The sequence below is a fragment of the Falco punctatus genome (assembly GCF_963210335.1).
Source record: "Falco punctatus genome assembly, chromosome: 1".
Classification (NCBI taxonomy): Eukaryota; Metazoa; Chordata; class Aves; order Falconiformes; family Falconidae; genus Falco; species Falco punctatus.
The window spans coordinates 55,074,940-55,098,566 of NC_137580.1; the positions used below are offsets into that span (position 1 = coordinate 55,074,940).

Here is a 23,627-nt window from a genome sequence, read left to right on the forward strand (position 1 = left end):
TGGGACTAATTATGGGGATTCCTGTAATCCACACACATTTATAAGCCCTCTTTCGTCAATTGTACCTAAATTGTACTTAATTCTTGTTGCCCATAAAATGCCATAGTTCAGGATTACCCAATTAATGTAAGATGGTACTGTTAATATAGCTGAAATAACTGAAGTACACAAAAAACCCAAACCACACCCTTCTAGAGACTCACTCACTTTTACAGCTACTCTTTTTTATTACAACACATAAATCTGGAGGCCCAATTAGTAAAATCTTTGTATAGCCTCCAGCTTAGATAGGAGGTCACAGCGAACTAGAGAAACAGGGGTCTGATGTTCAACAGAGGCAATCAGCCGCACGCTGCACTGGTAGGCAAATGTTGCAAAGTCCTCCTCCTCACTTCCAGATCTTTGATATCTCAAAACTATTTTAAGGACTACCCTTGCCTCCTTTCATATGTTTATTATAGCATCCTGCGAGACAGCTTGGGAGCATCTTTCCTCATGTTGCATCTTTGCTCATGTTTTTCCTCAGGTATTTGCTTTTAATTTTTTTTGCAAGTTAGATAAATACATGGAAGGTTTAATTTAGTGAAGACTGATCAGGGGGTCATTAAAGAATCTGTATGGTTTAGGATACCACTACCTCCCAGGGGGGGTTAGCATCACTGGGAGCTGAGCCTATGTGACTACTTGTTCCCTGTGGTGCAAATTGTTGGCACAGACAGCTACAAGCAAATCCAAAGCTCTGCAAAGGAAGCCAAAATATAAAGGAAGAGATGGTCTTTGTCTGAGGCACCCCTCCCCCTGAAACATCTCAACTCTTCCTTCCCTCTGTAGCTTGTAAATCCAAGTTTGTAATCCCTAAGAAAAAGACCTTTCGCCTATAGTTCAACTCTGTTACCATCCGAGACTTTCTCTTTGCGCTTCACTTGTCTCCTCCTACCGCTGCAACAGGGCAGCAGTCAATGCCTCCCCCTCCACTCACACTACAAGAAGCTGCTTGAATTTTTGCTAGGTACACACACCCCGGGAAACCTGTAGTGTGTCTGAGGAGCTCTGCCATGGAAAGAACATTACCTTCCATCCAGTCCAGCTCCTCTGCCTCTGCCAACGTGGTGAAGGGACAGGGGAAGGAGGAAGAGCCAGGGTGCAGCAAGGAAAGCTCTTTGGGGGTATTATACTCTTCTGCTTAAGTGACTGTGACCACTCCCTCTCAGGGGGAGCTGCCACTGGCATTTCCCTGGCTTGTTCCACCACAGAGGTAACGCACAGGACCATGTGACACCCCCACATTGCTACTTATTATTTTCAGCATCTAGAGCCACATCCCTTTTATATAAAGTGAATTACTTTCCTACCTTAAGTTTCTGAAACCTATTTTTTTCCCTATTGAAAAAACTTCAGTGAAGCAAGAACCCTCCTTACTGATACCAGCACCAAGTAAGTACGAGCTGCAGCTAACTCTGTAGGCACTGCTTTGCTTTTAAGGCCTGGCAGGCAAAAGCAATGCCATGCAAGCCGTAAGGGTCAGGCTCCAGCCTTGCTCATGTGCGTTAGGTCAGATGCTCCTGTGTGCCTTTGCTAAGCAGCAAGCTATCCCAGAAGCTACCTCTGCGTTTAAATGTATTGCACTGATGGAAATATGGAAATAGGGTGCAGAAAAGCCTAACATCTTAATTTCATGAGAGCTCACATTACTATTAAGTGAGGAGAAGGTAATAAATTTTGTGTAACTTCCTCAGCCCCAATTTTATTATACTTCTTATTCCCCCTGAAATTTAGGATATTTTTCCTTATTCTTCTCCAAAGGCACAATACAGAGTTATGCTACTTTGTTAAACAATTACTGGGTTCCTGCTACAGATATACTTTCATTACTTTCTCTGAAAGTAAAGCACTTCTGGGCAAGAGATTCTCAGTAAATGTATGATGCAGTTTGCTGTGTCCAGCAGTCATTAAACTAAAACAAACAGAAAACCTTCCAGAAATAAAATAAGCAGACCCTGAAGGAAGAACCAAAGTACAAATGCATTCATGCTTGTATTTGTACATGATTAAGCTTATGAATAAAAGATTAGCATCTATGTGTTTAATTGAATAAAAAATTCTGTCACATCATGACAAGCTATTCCATGTGGGATGTTACAGAACAGCCTCGGTTTTTACAGTGCTTGAAAATTTTAGTTAAGCAAAAGAGCATTAAAAAAAGGAAAATGGATCTTGGAATATATTTGAGTGATAACAGCTAATGATACATATAAATATAACTATATATATGTACATTGTAATTTCCACAGGATAAAACTGAATGGAGGAGCAATGTGATGCACAGCCTGAACTGCTGCAAAGCATCTTCAGTAAAACTACGGTAAGTTGGACTACATGAGGCTTGCACCACACATATTTGTACACAGGAAGGTCGGATTAGACATAAGACTTCCCTCTTCTGATTTTGTTTGTGTGAATAATGGGTAATGACAAATATACGCTACATATACAAAAACATGCATAGCAAGAACCTCAAATACAGACACTCCAAACTAGAAAAGTCTCAGCAAAACCCACTTAATTTGAAGCATTTTTACAAGCCTGGATAGAAACACCCTGGAGCAAAATTAACACGAGTCACACTACAATTGATCATAGATAAATCTATATATCTACTTTCTAGAGAAGGGGAGGTCTTAAAATTTCCTGCTTTTTCACTGCAGCACTTTTACACAGATCATAACTACAAAAATCCCCAAACTCTGTATCAAGTATAAAATTGTCAAAACTCAACATTTTGTTTGGGATGCTTTCTGTAAAGCACGAGCATTCCAAAGACTTGCAGAAGTCTATATTTGGGTCTATTTGCAAAACGAAGGAAACTTATATCTTAGTGTTAACCATCTCAGGACTGCATTAGAGCTATACTAACTCTATACATATGCATGTCCGAGTCCATACGTGACATGTTGGTGCCTCCATGCGTGGGCTGCAGCCCCTGCGCACTGGGCAGCTGCTGCGTGCAGCCACCGTCAATCACCCTGCTACAGTTTTCACCAGGCTAGCCCTAGCCTAGATACTACCCATAAAAGTGATGCTTCTGAGGAAAGGCGAGAGAAAAATTAACCAAAACAAGGAAAGTGCAGCTGGTGCGGATGGAGGGGGTTATGCACGGCTCAATAAAGTCATCTTAGATTATACTAGTGATGAGTCTCCTCCATTTGGGGGATTACTGTATCTAAGAATGACAGTTTAGTAACAGATTTTACATATTTTTACTACTAAATGTATTCTTCCAGCACCTACTGATTTATTTGCCTACAGGTTTTCAATGAATTGTCAAACATAAAGAGATGTAGCTTGTCTTCACTGTATACTACCTCAGTCGGATGGTCTGTTGGCTGTGGTACCATAAGCTGGTTGTGATGCTGAAGTACAGTCTTCAAATAATCTAAAACAGTCTGGCAGGGCACTGCATGAAACAAATTGCAATTACTGTATATTAGCTATCTAGCACAAAATACAAGAACAATATTAAATCAAGCAGTGTTCTTCAGGATCTGTTTTGTATGTCTGTGAGATTTATTTCAAATAGGAAATACCTCTCATTTTGATTTGTGCAGACATGTCATTCAATAAATATACAACAGATGCTGTATTTCCTATGTTGAGATCTCTGACATTGCTTTTATTTTCTGCCCACTAGTTTCCAAGAGTTTTTTTCCTAGTTTGAAATTATAATTATTACAATACAAATTAGGTCAGCAGTAATGATGATAAGAAAAAAAATCTGTAAATACTGTAAATAGCCCAAACCCCACAAAGAAGAAAACATTTCTTGGACCTAAATCATGCACTGATTAACATGTAAATATGGTCAAATGTTTTTGAAACTACAGTCTGATTAACTATACTGAACAGATTTAATGATTCATATACTTTAATTTCTTTTCCCTCCCTCCTCCCAAATTTGTTATAAAACTAGGTGTTAGGCAAATGGCTTTATTTCTTTTTCCCTCATCCTCCCCCCTTTCTATTCCCAGCACTCTCATCCATTTCAGTAGTGGTACCAACATCCTATTCCCTTCTGCTGAGGTGATAGGTTAATTAGGGATGATTCAATTACGGGTCTCTCTTAAGCAGATGCTGCCACGTCCCTGATTAACTCTGGAGTATTTTTGAGATACAGTGCTTTTCTCCTGAGCCTGAAACACCGTAGGAGAATTAAACAGATATTAACCCAACATTATGACTGACTTGTGCAAAATTAAATAAGCATCATTTTTAAGGTACCTTATCACTCTCACATTTCATACCGGTGGTATGTCTAAAATATTCAGAGATAATCATAGCTGCAGCTAAAAATCCAGAAAAAAATACTTCAGTGTTCCTTCTTTTTTTATTATTTTATTATTTCTTGGCATTCAGCCTTTACACCTGGAAAAATGTGGTGTTCTGGGCTTTGTCTTTAAGCTGGCAATCTAAAAGCAAGCGCTGAAATCAGTGAGAATGTCTCAAGGTAGGATTTGCAGGTATTTTGCACTCTTTCCTGGGCATTCACACTGTGCAGTAACTACGCCCTTGTCTAGGCAGCCAGGGTGCAAAACACCTTTACACTGTGCAAAACAGTCTCTTTATTAAGAGCAAAGTGGCGTTACACCCAGCAGTCTGCATACAGAAGTCACTCAAAATGCCCTGTATGAATAATAAACTCCAATGCCTTTTCACTCCACACTGACTTGTCTGTAAAGAGGACCCATCACTGTTGTTTACTCCTGTTTCATTTGATAGGTCACACATTGCCATAGGAGGTCAGGAAGTTAAGCACTAGGCAAAAGTTAGCGTTTCGAGCGACTTGTACCTGTTTCATTTCTCCAGTGCCTTCACCGCCTATTGCTAGACCAGGGCAGGGTCTCGGTAGCGCAGTCGCTACATAGTGACACTGTCATATGAGCACCGGGGCCTGGATGCTTTTTTTTTTCTTGTAGGAAAAAAAGCACTTTAAGTGTCATTGGATAGTTTCTGAAAAAGTCGAAAGGGCAGTCAAACTTAACAGTCCTACCAACATGTTCTGTGGCCTTCCTGTGATGAGTTGCCCTGTACTTAGCGTATAGCAGCAATCAAAAAATTCAATAAAAGATCTTACGTGGAATAAAGGAGAAAAGTAACTACATGTAACATTTTAGTACACTGGATATTTGTAGGAAGGGGTGGCAAAAAAAGGATTTGACTCCCCCTCTCCCACCATTTTTGTACACAGGAAATCATGTGGGAAAAAGAAATGATTTCACATGCCCCACCCCCCCACCCCCCCCCCCCATGTAAGGTAAGATTGAAAGGCAAGATTGTATTTGGAGACCCTTTCCTTAAACTCCACATGTGTTTGCTGTCTGGCATGCCTAAGACGAAGATTAAACTAAGAACACAGTTTACTCTCTGATTAAGTAGGCGCCCAAGAAAGAGGCACAACGATGATCATGCAGGCTTGCTGCCCTGAGCAGCGTCAGAAACCCTGTGACAAGGTCAGCAAAACCTCCCACCTGCATGGAAAGTATCGTGGGCAACCAGCATCTCCTGTGAGATCCCCACATCTCCTGCAAGGTAACAGGAAGGATGGACGAGCCTATGACAGATGGCTGTACTACTGCCTGAAAGATGCACGATACTTGAACTTGGAGGAGAGCTGAGTGACAGTTGGGAAATCAGAGATACTTACGCAGCATCCTTTTCCTGCCCTGTCTAAATGTGTCACTTTTTGTTTAGCAAGTTCACTGATGTCCCAGTTGCCAAAGCATCCGCAGTACCTGGAAGCTTTAGACTTCTTTGGTCCCTTGAAGCTGTGCTCAAAACAGTCTTGAAGTTTGCACTTGCTTTTCTGCTTATCTCTATTAGCAAAAGTCCCTGGTGACAACCTGATGGCTCTCAGCCATACTTGGTAATATTACCTGTAATTATGTGGAACAACGTGGGGCCTGAAAGTGAACAGAATATAATGCATCAAAAATTTCTAATTTTTAGGAGCTGATCTCACAGCTGGATGGTATTTTACCCACAGTAAGTAATTTCACTGCAGGCTATCCAAAGATGTATTTACCCATGTTCTTTCAAAGCGATGGGGCACAAGTGAGAAGACACAGAAAATGGTTTAACCTGTTGTGTCCCTGGCAGATGAAGTACAGCTCTATTTCACCTGTATTCTGCTGATGAAATGCTTTCTCATTACCAGTGAGAAATACAAAGCTGCTAAAAGCTGGCTGATGCTCATAAACATTTCTGTCTTCATAAAAGCAGTAATGTTTCCAGCACAAAATTGTATGATTTAGTTATCATTCTAGTGACTGGAGGATTCTGAGCATTTCTGACTTGTAAAGCTATCGTACATCACGGTCTGCTGTTGGTACAAATAAGCTCAGTCTGTTCAAACACCAGATGCTACTTGCAAAGCCACGGCTTCTTCAGCTGCTGCATTAATCGAAGCCTAAAGGAAGCCACAAAGAGGGCAGCACGAGGCTGAGAGTCAAAGCTTTGGTTTTGCTTTTGCGTCCCTCTTACGGTTCTGCAAATATTCTCTTTGCTGAGAGATGACAGGAAGTTTTTCCTCCAAACCCTGCAGCAAATGTAACATTCTAAGAGCCTGCGCCTCCCAGCTGTGAGGACGAATAATCATTTAAACCTAATAGCTTATTTATTTTGTATTTCTTTGAATTTCATGCGATCTCTAGGGAGTTAACAAGATCATAACCCTGAGAGCTGATGCTCTGCATGCTTATGCACGTATCCACTGTCACCGGCATCACCAACAGGGATCTGTGCCTACTGTAACCAACAGGAAAGACACTGATGTCGAAATAACACTTCTTACGATATAGTAGAAAGTCTGCGGGGAGGCAGTAATTTTCCTGCCCATTAGCAAGAAGTTTCCACAGCCTTTACCTTCTGAAAGTGCCAGTGTCTCAGAAAAGACACTGGAAGTGCCAAGGTAACCGGGCCTGCAGTGAGTGAAAGAGTGAGATCTTTGTGGGAGCTAAAGGGTGAGGAGGAGCGCGACCGGGGACCCGAGCGTGCTGGGGAAGGCTGGCTTTGCCAAGATGCTAAGCAGGACACGCGTAAGAGGCGGCAGGTCTTTGTTGTTTATTGATCCCAGTTTTAAGGCTTCATTGTTATTCTAGGCATCTGTATGCTGTAACAAGTGCTTCTTTGGCTTGACACAGCTTTCTTTGCGGAGTATCCTAATTTCTATTAAATAGCTGAATAGTGTGGTGGCCACCGACTGTGCCAACGACAAAAGCTGGGCTGTGATCTCCGAGTCTGGCCTGCTACACAGCACAGCAACTTCCCAGACTAAATCCTTTTTGCACCAGACAGCATCGGCAAGTACAACACAGTACAACCCAAGCCGTCACCTCCCAGCGATGCAGCTTCTACCCACGGCTCGTTGTTATGGCATGTGTTATTTCACCCTCAGGAACACACACCTTATTTCAAGTCCGCATTTTGGTTTCCTTCAGTGGGGTTTTGTAAAGTCTTTGGAAAAGAAATGGAAAATGCCTGTTACCTGTTATGTACCTATAGTTAGCGGTGAAGTAATTTCTCTGTCTTGTCTTTGCTAAGCTCAACACTGACCTTCCCGAAGCGCTGGGCTCCGGCTAAAAGCAAGAGTCCCTACACCTACTTAGGTGTCCGTGTATCTGAAGACCACACCAGCCCTTTTGGCTGCACTGTGCATCAATACTTGGCCAGAAAGCCATCATGCCCTCCAAAAGCTTTTCTAAGTGTCCATTTCTCAGGGGCTGAAACCAAGTAAAGCTTCTCTGTGCCTCAACACATAGTAATGCTACACCATGTTTGACCAAGTCTCACCTCTCACCTTGCTCACTCACTGCCACCTCTGCACCACTTGCAAGCTGTGAGCAATGACTGTATGCCACCTTTCACCGATGACAGTATTAAAAACATGGGCTGTGAAGAGTTTCAGAAAGAATCCCTCCAGAAATTCAGCTGCACTATGGCAATTTCCTAAACACAAATATATTTGCATTTTTTTAATCACTTTTTGTAATATGTTATGTAACACCCTGAATATCTGCAATACCCTCATCAAGCCAAACTTTTAATCTTATCAAAACCATAATTTGGCAAGATGTTGCTTGGAACAAACTCCATTATTCTCTTCTAGTAATCTATTAATTGAAGCCAGTATCAGCTGTGCAGTTAAGTTTTTCTGGGCTCAGTATCAGGCCAATGAGCCTACAATCATCCAGGACATCTCGTGTATCCTTATAAAAACAAATAAAAATCATATAGTATTTGCATCTTTCAGTCTTCTGGAGCACCCCAAATATTCCAAAACATAAAAGAACAAGTCAGAGTCCTCTTTGTCCACCTTCATTTTTCTTTTAGCTCCTGAAGTGAGTTGTCAAAATCTCATGATTTTGAAAACACTGCGCTTTGGTAGCAGCTGCCTAATGCTTCTGGTAATAATTTGATGTGCACTTAGGGATGAAAAGCTGGTGTGCCCAAGCAGCTACTGCTCCGGGTGGCCTGTGCTGCAGCTCCCCTGGCGATGCCAGTCTCCGAAAGAGCTACTCCTGACTCCACTCTTGAACTGCTCCGTCTTACAACCTCTGCTCGAACCAGCATCTCTTTATCATTTCTAAAAGGACTGGCAATTCTGGTGCTAGCAAGCTCTCCGGTTGTCCCGACATCAGGAGGGCAAACAAGCTGAGGTTGCAGTCCCACCTGAAGCTCCTGTTGAGTGTGCTAACACCCAGAGTTACAGTGGAAATGGAAAATACTTCCATCTGCTTACCATCGTCATCATATCGGTGTGACTGCACGGGATTATTCTTGGCAAGTACCAGAACAGAAATACCCAATGAGCAGTTCCATATTACTGACAAACCCTACTACTTCCACCTGGTAGTGGCCCGATACTGTTATTAGGATGCCGTATTTTCCCTTTAACTTCCTTCCTGAACACAGCGCCCCAGTGTTAATTTTAATTATTAAATTTCCATTGATCCTAACCCCTGATTTTTACTCATCACCATCAACTTTCCCTCTGCTTCGCTTGTTATACTTCTGTTCCTTTGCCTTCCCTCTAAGCTGGTTGTTTCTGTAACCAGCATGAACCTCTTCCTCCTAGATAGTCTTCTGGGGCCTTCAACAACATACTTCTAATGTTTCCAAGTTACCACCCGCTCCTTTTTTTTTAACCTTTGGCTCTAATAATTGTTCCGAACTTTTTATGAAGCGCCAAGAACGTCTCCATTACTAGTCTGGGCTGAGTTTTTGCTCATTGTAGGTGTTATCGGGCTACAATCACTTGTACTGGTGTCTGTCAAAATGAGTGCTCTCATTTATCCTCCCCAGAATGTGGCCTCCCGTGTAACACACTCCAGGGCAGTTTATACTGCCAAAGCACAGCACTAGGAAGAGATACTTGGGCTCTGCTGTAAATAAGGCGTATCTCCAATGTAAATAACTGATATATCCAACCTCTCCCAAAGCATCAGATAGCCCTAGCAAGAAGGGATGGCTCACCCCCAGCTCGGCTGTGTGTCTCCCCACAGCGGCCTCAGCTCCACAGGCAGACAGTAAGAAATCTGATTATTCTGTTCATTAATGAGATTTTGTGATGTGTAGCTGACACCGGCTAGTATTTATCCTGGTGTTCTGCACAGCAGCAGATGAATCCCTTAGCACTCAAGGCCATTTACTTCTGACTTGCCAGCGAGGAGGAGAATTGGGAAGGGTGTACGTCTACGTCCACCCCACTCTGATCGGCAGCTGTTAGTTAAGAGTGGCTCAGAACTGCAACACGTCCTCCTTCATTCGACCTTGAGCAACGCTTCACTCTGAGTTCATTGCAGGGCATTTCTAAATTGATGCTTGACTGTCAAAAAGATGTAACAAATGATAGGGAACCTGCTGACGAACTACATGGCAGTATGAATTTCCTGTAGCATTAACGGAGATGCTTTCTCTGCCTGAGATTTGGACAAGTGTGCAGTATAACATGGCTTGGATTATTTTAGCTCATACACTAATTTATTTTAAGCGTCAGCCGAAAGCCAGTGAGAAGTTGCATGGACGGGCTGCAAAGACAAGTTGTTGGGGTACCATGAGCTGGAAAAAGAGTGAGGGGCAAGGAGAAATGGGGGTTAGCAAAGAGGAATTGATCTCAGTACTCAAGACCCTACAAATCTGGATGCTTTAACTGGATGCCAAAACAAAACCAGCACCCATCTGTAGTGAGAGCAGCCAGCAGAAATCAGAAGAACCATCATTACATGCAGAAAGGTGTTAAAGATTGGCTAAACTGACCTACGTGCCTGCCAAAAGCAAGGAAGGGAGAAAAAATTACAGCAAATATCCCATTACTTTTAAAATTCCTCTCAGTTGTGTTTTCTAGGTGGAGTGGAAAACTACTTAACTTCTGTTAATCTGCATCTGAAAAGCCATTGTATTTCTTTCAATTTTCTTTTACAAAAATATTTCTCCCAGAAAGAAGAAAACATGTGCCCCTTGCATACGCCCCTGGGATGTACACCTCTGCCTAAGCCACAGAAGAGAAAGAGCTCAAACAAGGCAGCTGTGCATCTCATTTAAGCGATGCTGCCACATGCTCCTGTGGCTTTCATTTTTGCCGGCGTTCCCTCGCTGTCCTTCTACTTAATAGAAGGTACCTCTTCTTGTCCTCCCTTTCGGCCCTCTACACATTTAAAACACTGACAACAAACAGGGCTGACAACAAACAGGGAAACCAAGGAGCACCCGGTGAGCGGGGACAGCAGTTTGTGTTGCTAAAATGCTGAGGAGCAAAACACAAACCAAAGTTGAGACCAGGGAGTTCAGCCTCGCCAGGCTGAACTGCAGCTCCCCACAGAACTCCTACCAGCTCTTGCTCCACAAAGTAGGCTAAGAAACCTGACCCCCTAAATTCTTGTGGGCTTTTACCCAGAAGCATCGAAAAAAGATTAATAAAGCCCTGGTCTGCTGCAGTTAGGTGTTTCAGTAAGTTTTTGTACTCTGACTGGCTTAGCAAACTAAGCTGGCAGCCCCAAGCTGCAAGCAAAGCCATGCTGCAAATTCAAAGGGGTTCTCATGCCAAACACTGGGCAACCGTGCTTGAGGCTCCCTCTTCCCGAAGTAACTTCGTGCTTTGAAGCTGAACAGTAGAACGAGGGCAGAGATCAGACCAAAACATCCAGAACATCAAGGGAAACCAAAGAAGTGGTTAAATGTGAACATCAAGAAACAGGACAAAAAAAAAAAAAAAAAAAAAAAAAAAAAGACATGAAAAAGTGTTCATCATAACCCTTGATGGCTGCTTTATCTACACTGCAGCTGTGGTAGGCTCTTTGGAAATGCGATGCTCTGAAAGTATAAAGGAGACAGGATTTGTAGGGAAAAGTAATATCTTTTATTAGATCATCCAATAGAGTCAGGAAAAAAAAAAAAAAAAAGTCAAGCCTTGGGCATACAAAACCTCCTGGAAAACTCTTTTTCAATTACATTGATATTAACTCTACCTGCAAATCCTGCTTTGTTTTGCCTACTTGCGGCCACCATGAACACCGTCTCTATAAGCGATCACCTCTCTACATTTGAGGGGGTTTTCACCCCCATCCTTCTGCTCTTTGCTGGAGTATCTTTTGCTGCTGGGCTAATGAGGTAAGAATAATTACTGTATTTATGACACACATCTTCATCTTACTTACTTATACCTTTTCACTGCTTTCAGGCTGGTTTGCCCAAAACCATGCAGCAAAGCCAGGAGCACCAGGAGGCAAACCCTTGCTCATGACTCCTGGCCTTTGCTTTAACCACCTGGAAATAATTTCTCCCTTTTAGGCCAAAAACTCATGAGAAAATCATGCTGACAATAGCGAAGGAGAACTCCTTAATATCCTTATATATTAGACAGTCTAAATCCAGGTCTTACATGCAGTTTCACAAATAAGTCTTTAATTTCACTACTGGGAATGTATCACAGCCAAAGTAATTTTTATACAGAGGAAAGAGATTAGGAGACACTTTTCTCCTTGTATAGATGGATTACTTTGCTCTGTTCTTGACAGCCTCAAAACCTTAAAGAGTCAATGATAAATTTGCCAAACTCCTTCCAGGAACTGTCTAATCTTTAATTATTTTTCAATTATTCAAGACTAAATAATGCACTGAATAAAAATGTTTCTCTTCTTTTCAAATTAACTGAAAATGTTTGGTTAATGTTTTTGCCTAAAAAAAAACATATTGGGGAAAACTGCACAAGTTGCAAGAACGCACATTGCTCCAAAACCAAAGCACTGAAATATAATTTTTTCTTAATTTACTCAATAGCTGAAACAATTAAGATTTCACATAAATTTACGTATTGTTTCAGTCAAATCAAATGGGTATTTTTTGAGAAAAAAAAACCCAACCAAACCAACAACCAAAACATATGCAATATTTCACCCATGTAATTGTTTTTCTCCAGTGGTGATCTGCTGAAGAGTGATGCTAGGCAATGCGAAAAAAGATCCTACAGGACTGGAGGGCTTCTACAGCAACAGGGCAGAGTTTTAAAAACTGAAAAATCTTATTTTCTGTGTCCAAAAGCTACAGGAGGATATGTTGTCTGAAATATTTGTTAAAAAAAAAAAGTCGTTGCCTTTACATCTGCTGAGAAAACACTCTACTTCTCGGTATTCTCTTTGTGAGCCATGCAAATGGTGCTTTGCAGAGCTAGAGGCAGAGAAGTACAGCGGTAACTATTTTTAGATCGCAAACTCTCATGGATTTTAAAAGGGCTTTTGCATATGGAAAGTAAAAAAAGAAGAAATGCAAAGTATTTCAGGAAAAGGATAAAATGATTCATAGACAGAGCAGAAAGGAGGGGTTGGTGCTTTTATCTTCTGTTGACAGGGTTGCTGGTGAGAGCCTCAGCACCTGCGGGGAGAACACGGTTCATGCTTCCCACCGCCCCACAGGGTCCCCTGCCAGCCTCACCCAGCAGCTCCAGCCCAGCTCCCTCAAGGATGAGAAGGAAAACCACTATATCCGAAAAAAAAAAAAAGCTCTTTCAGCAGCTTGATGGGACAGTATGGCAGCCTCCATGCTCGTCTAGCTGCCTCCGCAGTTGCTTCTCCTCTGCACTAATTACATTGCCTGGCCCGTCAGATGCCCAGCATGAGGTTTGTGCATCAAAGTTTGTGCTCTGAGATGACTCTGATGTGACAGATAGTGGCAAACAACACTGAAACCCTCAGCAGAGTGATTCTGGCTCCCTCCCGAGGCGTGCAACGCCTTAATGGGCAAAAAAATGCTCAGAGAATGGGCGTTGCGCATGTTTACATAGAGAGCTGGGTGTTCCAGGTGATAGAAGAATTTCTGCTGCCTTCTTTGGCAGCAGAAGCTTACTGGAGCAAAATCAGCACTGGAGACAAAAATAATTATAGACATTGCCTTTAGTTGATTTTTGATTAACCTTGCTCAGTGGGGGCTGTGGGACTGCCTGGGGAGCTCTGACCTTTATCCTACCATGTAGCAAAATCCGAGGGCAGCTTCTGTGGCTCTTAACACTTTCCCAATTGCAAGGGTCACTTTAGACCTATCTGTATACCTCACCCAGACAGCAGCAGATGCATCTGGTAACAGTTTTATGTTGGCTGATGAAGTCGTATGTCCTTCCTCGCACATTTACTTTATGTTTGTCTGCTCCCTTTGATACACTGTTAACAAGGTGGTTCATTACTTCTGGGGGGTGGAAAACGGCTGTGCTTATGTATGTTTATCTCTCACTTAAAGGGAGATGAAGGGTAACTGATGACCCAGGTAAACACCGGCTGCTTAGCCCGGCACTAATCCTAGCAAAATACAGACAATTGCAATGGGATTCGATTGGCTAAGGACTAAGGAATATGAATATAATTAATGCCAGTCAAAATGGTCTTACGGAAAGTGGATCTTGTCAGACTAACCCAATTGTCATTCTTTGATGAGATTACAGGTTCGTGTGAAAAAGTTGGGTTGAACAGATGTAATATACCTAGGCTCCTGAAGGGCATTTAACTTACTACCATGAGTTACCTGATTGCAAAAGCAGCAACACTCAACATCAGCATACATGGATTAAGAACCTGCTACTGACATCTCCAGTATTTGCCACTGAGGGAATCATCACAAATAGATGTGTTTTTAGCAAGGCTCGACGGGGACTTCCAGCAGTTTCAGTACCATTGAATGTTTCTAACCAGAATCATAAAGTTAATTTAAAAACAATCAAAAAAAATCTGGATGACGCAGAAACTGGTGAACCAGCAAACACTGGGCAAACAGGGCAGCCAAAGCAATCCAGATCACCTAGTACATGAACACAGCCAAATACAAACTATGTACATCTACGAAGAAATGAGCACAGAACAAGAAGCTCAGCTGCATGACCCATGGCCAAATGACCAGGGCATAGTCCATGGGTGGGAACAGAGAGACTACTCACCTTTGCCCAGGCAGATGGTAACATATTGCATGTCTCTCCAGTGCCCAGATTTTAAAGAAATGAGCAGAAGGGGAGAAAAGAACTGCAAAGAAGGATTCAACTCATTTGAGGAGTTCTGAACAGCTCTGTTTGCTTAGTTTATCTAAGATGGAAATTAAGTCAGCTTTCAATCTGCAAGTACTTTCAAACAGAAAAATTACCAAGGCCTATACAGCACTTCATTTAGTGGAGCAAAGCCAACGGCTACAAGCTGATTTCAGATAGGCAAGGAATAAGGCACTCATTTTCACCAGTGTAATTAACCACTGGAGTCAACTGTGAGGGTCAGAGGCAGAGCTACTGCTCACCAGAGTCTCCAACTCAGGACTGGAGGTCTTCTGAGATACCACTTGAGTCAAATATGAGTTGTGATTTAGTCAGTCATAAAGATTGCTGGGTTCAATATAGGTGACTGAATGAAAGCTGTAGGTCAGATTACAGACCCTAATGATCATTTTTGGTCTTATACACCTAAAGCCAGGGCTCAACAGGAGTTGAAGTCCACATGATTCCCTTTGTCAGTGTTTCCACATGATGTATGAACCACTACTGAATCCAGTGAGAGTGCATGAGTTATGGTGACTCCAGATTTTGGGAGAGGTGGGGAAAATATTCTAAATTTTGGGTTTTCTCTGCACAGTGTTGCTTATGGGATTTGCCGGTACCCCTAGGGACCAATGTACAAAGGAAAAACACAATGTAAAACAAATAATGCATGATACATCACTGAGAGCTGGGGAGAATTATGAAGACTGCTGCTTGCTTTTTGCTCAGATTTTGCAACCGCAGGTACATACTGGGGCAGCAGTTGGTTACTGCCTTCTTACTTCCTACATAGTTAACATCTCTGAGATATTTTCTCTCTTGCAACCCATGCTATGTTATCCGGGCTTTTCTGCCACTTAGGGATTAGTTCAATTAACTTTGCACGTACCTACCCTAAGCACCTCAAACTTCATCTAGAAAGCTGCAGCTCCCCAACATTTATATGTGTCAGAAGTGTGTTGCAGACTTCCTTTCTTTGCTAAATTCCAATTTGCTTTTAGTATTATTTGAGGTGTATTTTTGCCTGTCTTAAATTTTAGAGGATATGGGTCCAAGATATTTTGTTCTTATCCAACACCATATACTCTTCAAGTATCTCAGTGCACCTTAACAATGAGAACCAAGTTTAAAGGGGCAAGAGATGTTTTCCACAGAGGAGGTTTCTATTAGATAAGGTTTTTCTGTCTGCTTTCTCTCTCCCAGTGGCTGGTAGGTATTGCTGAACTGGATAAGTTGTTGTCAAGCTTTTTTTTCAGGTTTTATTTGAAGATGAATGGGAGGAGATGTATTTATGCTTCTCACTGAGCTAACAGCAATTTAAGAGATACTGTTCAAGGTAAAAGGCAAATCTATTTCAGTTAAAAGTACGGATGCAACTTTGAATAGTTTCTTTAAGTAACCAACAAAGAAGCCCCAAAGGGGAATTAGGTTTATAAGCTGCAACGTAACTTAAAGAACAAGACAGATAATTAGGTATAAAAGCATATGTTTGAAATTACTGTGACAAACCACCTGATGTTTGGAATTTGGGATTAACAGTACACCCCATCCTGAACACAGCCTACTAATCTAGGAACCAAGATCCATATGGATGAGTACCAGAAGATAATTTTCTGCTGGGCACAGCTACAGGGATTTTGGCTGGAGACAAATTCCAGTGTTCGATTGCTATGATCGCAATATTAAAAAATGATGAGAACAACTTCAAACAAACTACTACCCAAACTGTTTTTATCACTGACTGACAGTATTATATGGCAGGGGATTATTTACCTGGAATGCTCTCCAATTTTCTACGAAGTTCCTCATTTTCTTGTTGCAATGAAATTACCTCCTGCTCTAGCTCTTGACATCGAGGGCAGTAACCTTCTTCCTCTTCCTCCTCTTCCTCCTCTGGAAGTGTAGAAGATGATGGGTGACCATGAGATTCAGATGTTGCTGGAGATGTCCATCCACCTAAAGTATGTACTGGAGAGGTTGAAAGTGGATCCACATCTGCCAAATGGCTAAAATCATTTACTGATGAGGTGTTCTGAGAAGGAAAGCTCCCAGAAAGCAAATAGTTCTGAAGGGAATCGGTAAAAACTCTCAGAAAGGCTGAGGTTTGTTGCTTCTTTTGCATATACTGCATCTCTATGTCTAAAATGTCTGACGTCTGACTATGGACCATTTTCCCAAGCTGACATTGCTCTTGTCTTTCACTATAATTTGGGTTTTCCTGCTTTATACAAGAAATCATGGACTGAGAGTGGTTGTTGTCCAGTAGTTTTCCACCACAATTTAAGAGACTTAGAACCCGGCTGCATTGTTGGGCAAAGGCATCCAGAATCATTCGACTCTCTGCAACAAAAGAAAAGATGAATCACAGAAACCCAATGCAAAAGGTTATGCCAGGCAGTAGCAGCTAGATGGATGTACAGAACTGTTTACAGTAGCATGCATTTTATTTCTGAACACATTAAAATTATGGCTTCTGCTTTAATACTTCTGCAACACTGTGATTTAAAACAATCCTGACTTTGCTTCTATTTTGAGAGTGCCCTTGTGCCCTTGCTGTTCATCAGAAGCGCATTGTGATGACAGTCACTGCTTACTGCCATCTTCTTTCAGAGGGACTAAGAAAGTAAATGGGGAAGAAGATACAAATTCCATCCAATCTGTGGAAGCCTACTTCAGGCTGCTGGTGGGTATTGCCAGTACATGTTTGCAGGACTTTGCACTACACCTTCGTCCTATGCCCTGTTCCTCTCCAACAAGGCTTCCAAGCTTACCCCCCCCCCCCCTTTCATCTTTGCTGCACTTGCTTGACACTATGCATGAGACACTTCACATGACCCACTCCCAATTCTATGGACTTTGTTTCTGTTCCTTTTGCTTTAAGTTCCAGATATGTCCAAGAACAACTCAAGAGCAATAAGCACAAACCCCTCTTCTCACACTGAGGAAAGGCATCAAATGTAAACCACAAAGCTCCTCTGGTCAGAGGAGGAATTTTTTTCTGTCCTGCTGACCTCCTATGAGTTTGTGGGCAGCCCAGTATCATGCAGCAAAGAGCAGTACAGATTCTTCAAGCTTCTCTGGACATAATCAGGAAACCCTACATAGGGCTGTGCAGCAGTTTCTGGAAGCAGCAGCCCAGATCTGGAAGTAGGGTAAAGATGCCATGCTGCACCTAATCAGACCTGCCTCTAGTGACAGGAGGTGTCACGTCTCAGGGAGCAATAGCAGCTACAACCTAAACCTACACAGTAGGATGTTTCATTCTGCAGTGGCTATGTATACAGCCCAAGCTCTGTAACAGCTCTTGGACGTGGGTGGAAAATGACCATGACATTTATGATACGACCTGTTAGGTTCCCCAATAAAAATAATGCCTTTTAAATTTTTTTAGCTTATTCATAGCTGAGTTCCTCTAGGTGTCTAAGAAGATGTAACTAACATTTTGCATGAGGCAAAAAAAAAAAAAAAGAAAAAAAAAAAAAGACTGGTAGGTTTAAGCGCTGCCAATTTTGTAGAGCTCTTCTCAGGCAGGCTTGACTTTTAGAAAGTGACAAATGCATTTACTTTTGAAAAGGCAACCTGCTACATAAATGAGACTAAGCACCCCAGACCTTCATTTATCTTAACTTCATCAGCAGAGATGAAAACTTGGCCTCATCACACTGATAATACGTAAAGAACAGAAAGGTTCAGAATTTGGGCCTTTAAAGAGGTGGCACTTCTCACAGTACTTCTCCACGACACAGAAGATACACCTTCTGGTGGAAAATCTACTTCACACCAAGGTTAGTACAGCTGGCCTGAAGAATATTTGAAAGAACACTGATCTGCATTTTTACCATCCTCCAGATCTCTGCAAAGAGGGCCAGGCTGAAGCAGCACACAAGTGCCTCCAGCCTTGAAGGCAGCCCGAGGAGACCTGCCCGGCATGGCACCCAGGCACGTGATCTTCGCCGTAAGAGCAGGGACGTGAGGGGGACAGAGCCAGCACAGGCGCAGTGCTGGGCTGCAAGGCTGCCCAGGGCCGAGAAGAGAAAGCTCACCAGCATGTGAAGGAAGGATTGGGCTGGCCCCAAGAACATCCTTGCAATCAGCCTCTTGTGCTGTCACACCACACCCTTGTAGACAGGCTCAGACAAACCAGGGCAGATTTCTCCAACACATCTTTGATGCGAAACGTTAAGCATTGCCCTCTGTCCACACTACGAACTCAAAAGGGCAGAAATGCAGGGGCACGGCTGCCCTCTTTGCAAGTGGGTGCTGGTGAGGGGCCAGGTGCTCTATAGCCTCCATACCTGCTGTCCTGTCTTTAACCCTTATGATGCAAGCTCAAAATAACACAGCACAACAGATGTAACATCAGTTAAAAGCACAGAACCCCAGTGACTTTGCAGATTTCTGGCTGGGACCTAGTGATAGACCAGAAGAAAATCAAGAAACTCAAGCATCCCCAAGAACTTCAAGCTATGCTTTCTCTGCTTTACTTCTTTACTTCCCACATTTTCCCTTTAAAATTATTACAGGATGATATTGATCAGAACTTTGCAATCCTGCTGCAGAACAGTTTTTTCATTCATTTTAATCCTATAATCTGATTCCAGACCTTAAGTCATATTTACTGTTTGTATTTTAATCATTATGGTCCTTGTTGACAAAACACTCACTCATTCTTTGCATATCCTTGTTGCAAGGGGACAAAATATGAATGAAACAACTGAAAAGGGATTAGATTAGCATGAGAGATGTTATTCTAATATTATTGTTTCTCCTAAAATATGGCAAAAAGTAACCTGACATTTCACATACCAGTTTCTGAAGAATTCTATAATACACACCAATATCAGTAAAGATAAAATTAATGATGAGTTCTGTTATAAAATTGAATGCATTAGGCATATTCACCGTGATACTGGCTTAAAATGTAACTGAAATTTTATACAGAAATGACAGTATTGATTTAATCTTCAGTTCAGTATCAAATCAACTACAAAGACACAGTAACAGCAATTACCATTTTTTTTCTTAACTTTAACCCATACTCAAAGATTTAAAAATGAAAGTCATGACAAGGCAGGACTATTCTGAAATGCTAGCACAAAGATTTGTAAATGGTTTTTTTGTGGGTACTGCTGGGCAGTAATAGCGAGGGATGTTCTCAGCACACGTTCTGGAAACATCTGTCTCTGTGCTGAAGCGGGTACTACTTTGAAGCGACTTCTACACCAGCAACAGTACACGTACCCACAGTCTGAACAACCCTAAATGAGAATGATAACTGCGGTTATTTCTTGTGATGGAGAAAAAACAAAAACAAATGCTGCCCATTTAGCATATATCATAAAAACTGGGATTTCAGCTTTTACGGACTGACTGTAATTAGAAATGCAAGCACTGTGCAATGTCTAATCACTAAGAAATGACAAAAAGTTGTTTTTATGTGATTACTGCTGAATAATCACTCATCTATGATCCCTAATTGATTTAATGTAATATATGTATTTTCTAGGAACGGAGGATTCTATTGAAATGACTGCACCGAACTAAAACGGTATAAACAGTTTATGAAAGTCTTACTGTGATATTCCTTTTCCTTATTATGATGCTCACCAACTATGTAATTCTAATGCCTCAGACCCCGCAGTCTTTAGTCTTACAGAACTTCTGTTGGCTTTAACTAGACTTTTGCCTAAAGGTGGACTTGCCAGATCAGGCCCATAAAGTGCTAACAGAGCAGGATTAAATGGCTAAAAGTGTCAGTATTCCTAACCAGATTATTTAAGAGCGCAAGCAACCAGAAGATACCATCATATGGCAAATCAGGTACGAGCTCCCAAATACCGCACTCATCTTTACATCTTTTTCTCATTCATGCTGAACACAGGGCTTCTTATCCAACTGCCAGACTAAAACCAGTGTTTTAGGAAGAACAAACTTCCGAAACTCAACCTGACAACATACACTGATGCATCAGAAAGATGTCTCGAAAGACTGGCAGGTGTAACATCAGCTTTTCCTACACCTGAGGATCTTTTCAATACTTAGACCAGACAGCTTTATTAATAAGGAATCGTGCTGGGTCTCAGTGGCTCTGGATTCAGGTGGTGGCTTTTCCATAGTTTCCTTCGTAATCTTGGGCAGCTGGTTTAAGAAGTCTTAATTATTGAGTGGGTCTGAACTCAATACCATACACTCTCCCCTGCAGGGCATGTATTCATTGGTGCTTAATTTTCAGCAAGATTCCAAAGTCCAGGCTTCTTAGCAGTTTCAATCATCTCACCCTTTACCTTGCAGTGTTTCAGTCCTCTCACCTGATGATTTGTATTTCTTGATTTTTTTTATTAGTATCATACTATTATTAATTTAGGTCCTGGGGCAGCAGCTCTGTACCCTCCCAAATGACTATCCATTCATACAGACTTTGTCATTATGTTTTTAGATATGAACACTGCTGTAAATATCTATGATTGGGTCACAAAACTGAAAGCATTTGACACCTCCCATAATTAAGTGGTGCTTTCTAGAGGATTTTGCATGAAGACCACTGATAGCCCACTGGATGAAGACTGCAAGTGTTTGATCACTGCAGTACTGATCTGACAATCTACTTCTAGATGAGGGTTCCCAACTTCTCAGTGCAGGCCAAAAAAATGATCTTCACCTTCTTTGTTCACTTAAGAACACTTTGATCAGTCTAGACATGATAGAAGTTTTATTAACTGGTCATGTTAAACATGCCAGGTGTTATCACTGGAATAACAGCTCTAAGACAGCTCTGCTCTTCTCTACTTTTCATCAAAGCCTACCTTAAATTTTAAGGCACGTTGTAAGGTCTACAACATGCCTTCCTAAGGAAGAAGACTTTCTTTGGTGGACTATGATACTGTTTAACGTACATGCTACCAAAGACAAAGACACACACTGTTTTCGTACCAGGAAAATAATCTGAACAGACTAATAAAAAAATAATATTTTACAGGAGAAAATGGGTATCTGCTGGTGCTTTGAATGTACCTGTTTGTGTGGCTTACTGCAGCAGCAGTGGCCAGGGTAACCACTATTCAGTAGAGCAGAGAGAAGGCTTGTGTTGCAGCGCAGCTCCACATTTCTCACTGTAAGATGACATTTCTCATTCAGGATCTTTCTCTACAAGATGGGATCCTGAGCTAGATCTTTCCTCACCATGTCACAGGGTGAAGAACACCTGCTTTTCCTCCTTCTGCTAACCCCGCTTCCTGCAATTCTTGTGGAGCTTGCAGGCCAGGGTGGTCTCTTAAGAGAGGGACTGAGGAAGAAACAATTCATTCTTGGCAAGAGCTTCAACCATTAGGAAAAGCTTAAAAAAAATCAGGAAGAGTCCTTATTTGTGGCTGTGTGTGAGATGCCCACTCTCAAAAGAAAACTTGGTGCTCTGACTCCCAAGGGGCCAGAAATGTCATGCCTGAAGATTAAGAACCAACTGCATTAAGGTTTAAGTTGCTAGCGCCTAGTTAGACATCCCAGGAATGGTATTTTACTAGCCAGCTTCCTCACTGTTGCCTGGACAAGTGGAGAGGTATCAGCAAAAAGACGGGAATCTCTGAAATTGACCTTGCAAAATGGGTGTCCCTACAAAACCGTGACCCACAGCCCCCCACCCCTTCATTCAAGTAATCACCCACCAAGTGCGACGGGCAAGCTATGTGGGAAAACTGTGCGAGTCAGGGATGGTGACTGTCTTGCCCTGTGGAGAACAACTCGGTGGACCTGCAGCTGGATACGTGCTAAAGGATGGATATTTCCCTTCCTACAACATCGACCACTCGGAAGATGAACCTCTGGCTATGAGGTGCTCTGGAAAGGGCCCAGCCTGTGCCCCTTGCTGCTGTGGGGAACCCAGGAGCCGGGTGGGCAGAGACCCTGTGGGCATCGGGCAAAGCACAGAGCAACCATGCACGGAGCACGGGCAAACACTCCCACTCCCCAGTGGCAAAACCCCAGTTCTGCTTCCCGAGCAGCAGTCTGAGCTATTAAATTGGCTCACACATTTGTTAAGAGCATTTCAAGGCTCTGGATGACAAGATGGAAGCGCTTCACATACATACATCCCCCGAGGTCCCCCCTAGCTCACCCTCACAGCTCCCTGCTCAGCTTAGTGGTGCCACACCTCCTCCAACACAAGCACCTGGTGCTTCTCCACCACCAAGTAGGATCAGCAAAGCTCGTACCTCAGGATTACGATACCCAGGAGGTCTAAACCTTGCTACTTGCTTTATCAGCCTCTGGTAACAACTTGTACAAAATTCCACTTCTGCACACAGTAACAAGTTTTTGGTTTGTTTTCTCCTGTTTCTGTTTGGCTTGGTACTTAAGTCTTAGCTGAGAGAAGGCTATGTTGGGACCTATATAGGAACCTAAAGTAAAGCCTGGATGTGTACGTGACAGGACAGGGACTTCACAGAACTTCAGTGCACAAATGGCTGTTCCTTAACTACCTTTTTCTTTCAGCATAGGACTGAATCAATGCCAAGCTCTGAAGCCTGTTCTAGCACAGCACCCGGTTAGTACAGTCTACAGAGGCATGAGAAAGTCCAAACTTCTGCTCATCAAAGCCCAGAGGGTTTTGCTGTGAATTTGGCCTCATATATCATCTACCATACAGCTGTTTTCCATGGTGTAGTCTGCTTCTGTAAAGAAACGTGTCACATGTATCGGCAACGTTTTGATTGTGGGCTACAAAAAAATACTGAACTACCACCATTTGGGCATTTCATAAGAAGTACTTTCAAGAAAAAAGAAAAGATGACCTTCTGCCACGGATCACAGGACGACGTGTCAGAGCCGTGAATTTTCAGGCTAATCTATTCAAGTATTAAACTTTTTTGGCAAAGTACTTGAATTATTTGTAACAAGACATGATAAAATTAATCCAGTACACGGCTGCTTCTGTGCAAAAACAGGCATTAAAACACAGCCATATATCCTATTAACTAGCATATCTCCCTGTTTAGTAAGGAAATGTCATCACATTTGTTACAAAGGCAAACAGCAACATACCAAAACAGGATCCAATTTTTCTAAATAAATAAATCAATGATGT

At 42.2% G+C, this 23,627-nt stretch overlaps 1 protein-coding gene across 2 annotated transcripts in view; it reads right to left on the reverse strand.

Annotated features, from left to right (window-relative positions):
- The window catches only part of BEND4 (BEN domain containing 4), a 72,644-nt gene that overhangs the window by 12,987 nt on the left and 36,030 nt on the right, over positions 1-23,627 (reverse strand). For both annotated transcript variants that reach the window (XM_080398787.1, XM_080398786.1), the window contains exons 2-3: positions 16,325-16,891; positions 3,363-3,454 (exon numbers count right to left, since the gene is read on the reverse strand). In XM_080398787.1, the coding sequence (XP_080254913.1) occupies positions 3,363-3,454; positions 16,325-16,891 (659 nt within the window). The remainder of the gene's footprint in view (positions 1-3,362; positions 3,455-16,324; positions 16,892-23,627) is intronic.